This window comes from Phalaenopsis equestris, unplaced genomic scaffold (assembly GCF_001263595.1).
Source record: "Phalaenopsis equestris unplaced genomic scaffold, ASM126359v1 Scaffold220748, whole genome shotgun sequence".
NCBI lineage: Eukaryota > Viridiplantae > Streptophyta > Magnoliopsida > Asparagales > Orchidaceae > Phalaenopsis > Phalaenopsis equestris.
Window position 1 is genome coordinate 1 of NW_018239008.1, and position 9,630 is coordinate 9,630.

Here is a 9,630-nt window from a genome sequence, read left to right on the forward strand (position 1 = left end):
TGTATAGAAGAGTACACAGTTATACAGAAAAGAGCACTCACACAGATGCCAATGTGCTCGTGTATCCAAATATAATGTTGATAAAAGCCCCCAACAAATCAAAGCTAAGGAAAGTTACCCTGGAAACAGCATTGTTGATCACTAACTTCGCAGCAGCAAGCAGTACCGCGTCTTTGTTGGTTTCTTCAATATATTCTTCATTTGCAAATTCATCTTCAGTCTCATCTGTCAATTTACATGAGCAATATAATGTCTATTGCCTCAATAAATAATACAGAAAATATGAAGCCCCTGTCCAAAATGTAAAACAATAAACAGATCAATCTCCTATTAATGATGGCCAAGGATTGTAAAAAACCTGAAATGTTAAGTATTTGTTCACAAAGTTTCCAAAACTTCTGAACAGTAGATAAATCCGGGCAATATCCTAGACTCTCCAGTTTTGTGGATGCATATTTTGACGTCTTGAACAAGTTCCACATTTCTGCTAGTATGATGGAAACCTATCAATGTATTGAATACAGAATTACTGAATCAGCTGATCACAATAAATGTTGAAATCCAAAATGTTTTTGGTTTCAATTTGCAATAAAAAAGTGAAAACTTACTCTGAATGGAAGAACTGTTCGACGCCTTTCCTCATGGACTACGACCAAGGAGTCCATGAGGTGTTCTAGCTGCTCAAAGAGATTCGTTCTCTTGGACAAAAGCACCGTTAAAGAGACCTCAGAGGGATTTTCACCATCAATTGAATACAAAGACCAAGCTACCTGTAAATACATATTGAGAAGTACAAAACCAAGCACCTGAAAAAAGAGAATCTATAAGATAATGCCCAAGAAGAAAAACTTAAAAAAAAAAAAATATATATATATATAAAGCATGCCTCATCATCCAATCCTTTTACATCTCTAAGAATGCTAGCCAATTCATCGTATAAGTCATCATTAGCAAAATTTTTCTTCAGCTGAACCTCATACAACCGTTTCAAATTAACCAAAAGAGAATACTCATCATCTCCAACCTGCAAAGTAAAAGTCACTGTTCATTCAATGTTATTGAAAGGAATACAGAAAAAAATATATGCACGCACCTTTACAGCTTTTATGGCAGCCTTCAGCTTAACTAGTAACTCATTTTCGAGATCTTTTAGCTTATTCTTGGCATAATCTTGCAAGTCCGCTTGACTCTCGGTGGAACAAAAGATAAGAGCCTTTATACAGGATTTCAAAGCATCCTCCTCACCGTGTTTAAAGAATGCTTCGGCAATCAGATCCAAAATAGACTTAAAACTCTGAATAAACAAGGTAAAGAAACAACCGTATTTAGTAAAGTAACAAAGGTAAGGAAAGACAAAATCGAGCATGCAAATCAACAAACCTGCTCCCGCCTTTTAAGTGAGTATAGCTCTAGGTTCAAAAGCAAAAGAATTTCAACTAATGCAGGTAACTTTGCTTTATCCGCAATAAATTTTTGCAGCAGCTGTGGATAGCTCTTCATTAAGGCAGCTGTTATTTCTCTCCTGTTATTATCTAGGGCCTCCTGAGAAACAAAGCAGCATAAAAACATAAGGCATTGTCCACTGGCAGTCTATGCGATTAATAACTTTAATTGGTGCAAGAAAAGAATTTGAGAAAAGCCAAGCTTAAAGAACAACTGAAAGCAGTCCAATGTAACTTGCTGAAGACATAACATGTTTAATGAAGAATCGCAAGTCCGAGCATGCAAGACCGAGGATAAACAAATATGCATAACCTTGATTGTTAATTTTTATAATATGAGAAGAATGAAAGTTAATTTGTATCAATACAACAGCAAAAGAAATATCCACAAGCAAGACCAAAGTAACATTAAATAGATTTTACTGCAAGAGAAAAAATAATACTTTGTAAATATCTGATACATCAAAAGTTATTCAAGAAGCATGATTAGGTGTGATTCCATTGATTCCAAAATTACTTGATACTACACATATCAACTGAAGTGGTGCGTGACTTTGGACTATTGAAAGGATACATCAAAAAAATTAAGCTTCCTCAAACCAGAAAAAAATCAAACAAAATGGGGGCATTTACATAGCACGCCACACAATTCTTATATCTAACCTCTAGACTTCAATATTTAAATTTTAACATTCAAATCTTTAACAACACATCACATCAAAAATATCATTTTACTAACTTTTTAAAAGTCAGATGTACCTTATCATGTATAAGTTTATAGCGCCAAGGTGTTATAAATATAAATAGCAAACTTTAGGGGGGTCGATATGTAAATCCATAAGATCTGTGTGCCACGTATGTAAATTTCCAAAAAAAAATAATATTTCTAGAAAGAGAAATCATAATCAAACATGATAAAAATTGATTTTTAACATAGTCTGCACAAAGAATTATAATTGCCCATAAATTTAAGGATCTATGGTAATCCAGCTATAAATTCAGTATAATGATACTTGAAAGGAAAATCTAGCATCACATACCTTTTGGGCTTTTGTATAATGAGGCTTACGATTATCGGTGGATGGAACAATCTTCTCTCCAACTGCCTTCTTGGCAGAAGCGTTAAGCAAACGAACCAGATTAGTTGCATCCACATCAGTAACTTCAATTCCTGGAGATTCATCAAGTAGCATGGAAATCATGCACTTCCAATCCTGTTAAAACTCTAAACACGGTTATCATAGGTTATCATATATATACGGATCGAAATATATCATTCACGATCGAGATTTTACAGCACTCCATGGATAAGTTTTAATTTCAAATTTACAAAATAATGACGATGCAGAAGTTACTATACTTTCATGGCCTTCATATCATCCCAAATATCATCAATAACGTATGCACTTAGAATTGGATCATCAGGAAATTCTCTAAGTATTTGCAACATTCTTCCCAAGTGTACTTCAGAAGTTTTATCATCTTCCCCTGAGCATATATTTGGCTTAACAAATAAAATGGATTGAACATAAGATGGAAGTGCAGATTGTACAATAAACATTAGAGGCATTTACATGCATACCACCTGAACCTTATGTTTTTACATATCTAACAACTAAAGTTTAATTTTTGCATTTATTCCACCCAAATCTTTCATATCACATCAAAACATACCACCACTTTAACTTTTAAAAAGTGAAATACTCCTTTTTATGATAGGGAAAATGGCATGCGTGTAAAAATTGAAGTTTAGGTGTTAGATATGTAAATACATAGAAATTTAGTGGTATGTATCATCTATATAAATCTTCCTAAATATTATAATAGTGTACCTTTGGAAACAGATGTTGAACCCTTCACATTTTGTGCAATCAGGTGATCATAAACTAATTCACCTATAGCACGCCTAATCAGAGGAGGGTCATCAACGAGCAAATCATATAAAGGACCCAATTCCTCGTCGGTAAGAAGTTGATGCCTGTGAAACCACATAGAAAACGATCAGTTACAAAAGCCACATTTTTTAACAAGTAGAGGTGAGTGCGGTTACCTCAGAAGAAGCTTAAGAAGCCCTATGGCAGAAACAGCAACAGAAATGTCAATATCATCAGCAAGTTCAATCATTCTGTTGCAAAATCTTTCAGTAAAAAGGCCGAGAGATGGAACATTATCATCCACTTCATAAAGGTTCTGCAAGGACAGGACAGAAGTTTTTCTGACAGCAGCAACCTTCAGATGCAATCAGAATAATAGAAGAATGAGATCAATAGAAGACAAAACAAAGAGAATCAAGTTGAGGGATGAGAAAATTCAAAAATTTTAAAAAGATGGCCTACTTTGTCATTTAAAGTCCACCCAAGATATTTTAAATATAAATCCTGCAAGAATAGTGACGGGTATGACAAGATCCAAACACCAAGAGATCTAATACAAGAAACTCGAATGTCTGAATCAACATCTCGGTATCGGTGCATAAATAACCTGTCAAAAAAAAATTCATGAGAACTTATTTTATTGAAGTAATAAAAATTATTACAACCCAGAGAATTCACCCTTGGAATAGTTTCCTCATCATCTCTTCTATGACACTTATCACTTTGTGGGTCTGGGTTAATCTTTTGTTCAATGAGTCCACCCGAGGCCCGTCACTCCGTTTCTTCTTTTCAGCATTTAACTGTCTCTGAGTAGTCTCACGCTGGCCTGCTAGTATCTTAGCAGCTGCTATAAGGGAAGTGACGAGCTGAAGGCCCACAAGTGTGGCCACATGGCGATAAATTCTAGGAGGCGTACTAGAAACAACAAAGCAGATATTAATGTTTTCAAATGGGAAGATTTACATACATACAACTCAATTCCTAATGTATTTATGAATCTAACACCTGACATATGCATGAAAAGGTGTATTTCACCTTTTAAAAATTAAATGGTGGTATTTTTTATGTAATGTGAATGATTTGGGTGGTATAATGTAAAAAATAAAATTTAGGTGTTAGATATGTAAATACATAGGAATTGGGTGGTATGTATCTAAATGCCCCCTTTCAATTATCAGTGAAAGATTCTAATAGATGACTTACCATGACAATGCAATGACATAGTCCATACATTTATCAAATAAAATATTATCAAATAATGGCCCATTTTGACACTCGAGAACTAAAGTGTCCCAAAATAATGCAAGGTTTTCCTTGAAGTTTTTAAGCTCCTTCCGCTTGGAGGTATAGAGATCCTCAACTTCTCCCTAGTAACCATATAAGTTAAGTCTATAACACTGGTCAGTATTGCAAAGAACAACTTCACGAATAAAAATACTTGAGTTCTAATTTAACAAGCAATTTCAATTTTCAAATTTCAGGATACAGCATTAGCAAGCTCTACAAGCTTTACTACCACATTATCCACATCAGTAGATTCAATGCTATCCACATGAAACTGATACTTAGCACCACATGCCTGCTTAATGAGAAAAAAATGGTTAGAATTTGAAAATGGAACAATATTAACAAAACGACAAGTTTAACAAGTGACCTCAAAAAGCAGCATCAGAATATCCACCAATGCAGATTTAGGGTCTGTTTCGTATCGCTCAACCAACTTTTTAACAGCATACGGGATGAGTTTGCCATTATACTTGACAATCTCTGCCAAATTATGTGCAAAGATAGTGTTGCAATAAAATTAAAGCCAGCGTAAAATAATTCTTGTAAGAATTAAACAGGTAGGAGGATGAAAAGAATTTGTTATCCATGTAAATAAGCAGAAATCACAGGCTTCAAGATGAATATCTTCAGACATACTACAATGAGATGCAATCCCAATGCAACTCACCTCAGAAAATTCAGGCATGAAGCTAGCCATAATGCTTTAAGCATAATCATGTGATTTGCAAGATTCCTTGATAATATTACTAACATTCAACTATCAAAGTAAATTTCAAGAAACTTAATCATAAGCAAATATGAATTAATAGTACAAATACATGTATTTAGGAGAAATGTACAAATCTATGTTTGAGTGGTTATGCATTTAAAACTTTTTTCAACCAGCAAAATAGATGCATGTTAAATAAAATCAAAGATAATTTATTCATGCTGTGCATATATACCTGTTATGATCCAAAGAATAAAGTAAAATTGATATCCTTTTTTTGTATCCTATTGAGTGTCATATTTTCATTTAATTTTAATAAATTAAGATCATTTTGTATGCAACATGCCCAAGTAATGGTAATTTGTTCTTGACCGCAGTGAATAATTGGTCTCTGTAAAGTTGGACGGCAGAATGCTTTCTGCACCTTCGGGCATGGTTGGAGCGTAGCCCTTAACTTAGCTACCGAAACAACAAGTAGTCGATCCCATAAGTCATATAAACTTAAGGGCTATGCTCAATAAAATTAAGAGAAGCAGCAATCGAGCACGAAGTGAAGATAACTAATTATATTCAGCCCAAAAGTAAACAGGATAGGTGCATTAATGTTTAACTCTTCAAAGAGCAATTATTAAATCAAGATCACTAGGAAGGGGATCCATTGAGGAAGATATTGATGCCACACTAGGATTAAGGGAGCGAGGTTTTCTCTAGTAAATATTAGTGATAGGTGGTTTGGGTTGACGCATTGGAGATGGAGCTAGATCAGGATCTAAGCTTATGATGTGATGAGTTAACAACTCATCCGAATATGGTGAAGATTTAGACACTGATGAGTCGCTAAAGAATGAGATTTGTTCATGAAATGTGACTTCAACAGAATAATCTGTTTAAGAGGGAAAAAACATTAATACATTTTTTTTCAGACAATAATATATGACAAACCTTAATGACTTAGGATCAAGTTTGAACACTTGTGGGCAAGTACCACGGACAAAAGCAAATACACCAAAACATATGTAGTTCAATTAAAAAAGAGAGTTGGTTGAAAATAAAACTTGATAGAGTGTTTGATTCTGTAAAACAGTAGAAGACATCCGATAGATCAAAATACACGCAGTAGAAACTGTATTAGCCCGGAATTGTTTAGACGCATTTATTTGAAACAAAAGAGCCCTAGATGTCTCCAGAAGATGTCAATTTTTCCTTTCAAATACTCCAGTTTGGGATAGGTAATCGACACACGATGAATGGTGAAGCATCTCTTTTTAAGCCATGTACTTCTGAAGGGGTGTAAGAAAATATTATTTGGCATTATCACTTATCAGAATATTAACTGAAATATTGAATTAAGATTTAACTTTGCGCGAAAGGATTGAAAATGTGATAATACATTAGTACGAGATTTCATAAAGTAAAGCCTAGTCGTACGAGAAAAAAAATCATCCACAAAAATGACAAAGAATCAAAATTAATTAGACAAAATGGGACAATGTCTCCACACATCAAAATGATGCAACTCAAAACTATGAATGGCTCTTTTAATAACTCTAGGAACAGAATACAATCGATTGTATTTTGCAAATTGACACAACGCACAAGCTAAAATAATTGTTGAAATTGGAGGTACAATTCTTTCAACATTGATAAAAAAGAGTGCCTTAATAGATAATGAATCTCAAAATAAGATAAGGTATGCAACGGGTTGCAGGTCAAAGAACTTCATTATCCATAATATATAATCTCCTTGATTCTCGCCCTTTAATAAAAATGTTCTGTCATAAGGTCCTAAAATTGACAATCATCGGGAAATAATAAGATATAATAATTAAAATCACGTGTAATTTTGTTAGCAGGAATATGATTAAAAACAAAATGACGTAAATTGAAAATAGAAGTTAGAGGCAATATGGGTGTAATATTGATGTTATCAGAACTGAGAACACTAAAGGTGGATTCATCTGCTAAGGTAATAGAACATAGGTGTTTATGAAAGGTAGAAAATTGTTTTGGATTATCTGTCATGAGAACTGTAGCAATAGAAGCAATGATTCCTTGTATGCAAAATGAAAGAAGATAAGTATGATTCTTACCTAACTCGGCAAGAGCAGTCATGGATGGAGATTCCTTGTATGCTTCCTGAAATTTGATGAACTTGGTATATTCATCTGCAAAGATCAAGAGTTTAACTCGAAGGGTGGTAGTGACAATGTGAGCAGATTGTGATTTAAAACCCTTTTAGTTCTTTTTTGAGCAACTTCTAATTTGTTCTTTTTGTATGACCAAGTTAGTGACATTAATAGCACACTACTTTTGACCCTTGATTTTACGAATTCCTTGATATCTAGAATTTGGAGTTTCACTTCAATAATTGTCTTGAGACTGAGATTTACTGATGTCTTTATTTTTATAACTAGCAAAGGCACTATATTGTTGTATGAATGAGGCTCGAGAACCCAGGATCATACGAAAAATTAAACTATAGGCTTCCCTCAAAGTCATATATCCAGGGCAATCCAGGGTCAGATAAAATGTGTGATTTGACACATTTACACTGAGAGTTTAGGACAACTAGAAAACACATGATAGTCATTTACTCTCTTTAATACTTTTAAAAACAAAAATATATGCTAGAGGACAATAGTGCGTTCAATTCTTCATGCATATATTTAAAGTGCATGTGATGTGTGTTAAGTGACAGATCATATTATTCAGCACGATAGAATTTCTTACATACATCAAATGTTCAAGAAATATTCTCTCCCAAAAAACACACATCAATTCCTTCGTCGCATCTTTAACACAGTTGCAGTAAGTAATATGACTGAATTGATAAGATTCGATGAAATTTCGTAGTTGTATCGAAAGTTGAGCATCCACTCAAAATAGTTTGACTTGGTCTCAACTAGAGGATTATTAGTGAGGCAACTCTCTTAAAAAATACTCCTTAAATAGAATCTCACAGTTATTTCAATATAAATAATTGATGTCATTTATGCAATCTTAGTAACTGATGAAACCAAACCAATCACAAAATGTTTGTGTTCACAAGCTATAATAGGTATCATTCACTATTGAAGGACGAATTGACAAATAACTCCAAGAACAAGCAGACAACGGAACGCAACAACCAAGGAAATAGACCTAAGTAAAAGTCGACAAATCCAAAAATGCACAAATAACTTGAAGAACAAGTAGACAACAGAGCACAACAAATGAGGAAATAGACCTAAGCAGGCGTCAGTGAAGCCAAAACGAGACTAAGCAGAAGACGAATGATGACGCCGCAAACGAATTGCTTCCAGGCGAAGTCGACAATGACAAAGAAGGCGCAGAAGACGAAGGTGATGACAATGAAGTAACAGACCAAGCTTTGACAAAAACGCTAACCCCTTCGTAGGAAGAGGAGGTTTCGATCGGTGCGGACAAGGTCGCACTATGCACAGAACCATGGTGAGTTAGGATCGCACTTGCTTTGACAAACGATGCAGACGATCCAAGAGGGAGCTTCGACGAACGAGGCAGCGCGGATTGACGATGAACGAAGCAACGATCGACGTCGACAAAGGTGATCGATGCGGTCAAGGCCACAATTACAAGCAGGGATGACGTCGAACAAAGGAGGTGTGCGTAGCTCTGGTACCATGTGAGGAAAACTTCATTTATTATTCCCTAATTAACATCATATGTTACATACTTACAGACACTCTTCTATCTACATATTAGGAATATGCCTAGCATAGAAACGCTCTGAAATTAAAACTCTTTTAATTAGGTTACCTAAAATACAAGCTTACTATTTAGTATTTTTCATAACATGTGCATTGCACTTTGGTGCTTTAAACCTATGCATGAAAATGTGTATTTCGTCTTGTTTTTTTAATGGTAATAGTACTATTTTTTTATGTGATATTAAAAACCTTAGTGAAATGTGTGTAAATATGAAAATTTAAGTGAGAAATATGTGAATACACAAGAATTATGTACCATGTAAATGCCCCTAAAATAAAGTAAAAGTTTATAATGGTAAAGAATGGGAGCTCTCGCCTTTCTTTAAAATCAATCTGCAATGGCAAATTATGAAGAAGAAAAATCCTGATTCATGAAGCTTCAAAAGTGTGATTGTAATGTTAGAAGTGAAATTGATAGGACTGAATTCCATGTTAGCAAATTAATTTAAAAAAATGATGGAGACAATCACAGATAAAAGAGAGAAATTAAACTAAAAAGCAATTAATAAATCTTCCGAGATGCTCTCCACAAAAATCTCATTTCTCAAAGGGGGGTGTCGGTCAACTTTTTTTCGATTTAGATAGATTTA

General features: G+C 34.2%; 1 protein-coding gene across 1 annotated transcript; it reads right to left on the reverse strand.

The window, feature by feature from the left end:
* Positions 1-41: 41 nt before the first annotated feature.
* Positions 42-7,439, reverse strand: LOC110037545 (sister-chromatid cohesion protein 3-like; the record flags this gene model as incomplete). The annotated part of the gene is made up of 16 exons (XM_020742216.1): positions 7,403-7,439; positions 4,971-5,083; positions 4,803-4,895; positions 4,520-4,683; positions 3,995-4,231; positions 3,779-3,923; positions 3,493-3,671; positions 3,275-3,420; positions 2,803-2,930; positions 2,483-2,656; positions 1,381-1,542; positions 1,094-1,294; positions 887-1,024; positions 609-806; positions 359-503; positions 42-225 (listed from the first exon to the last, which is right to left on the reverse strand). Coding segments are annotated over exons 1-16 (2,429 nt in total), but the record flags the coding sequence as incomplete, so codon positions are not given.
* Positions 7,440-9,630: the final 2,191 nt, after the last annotated feature.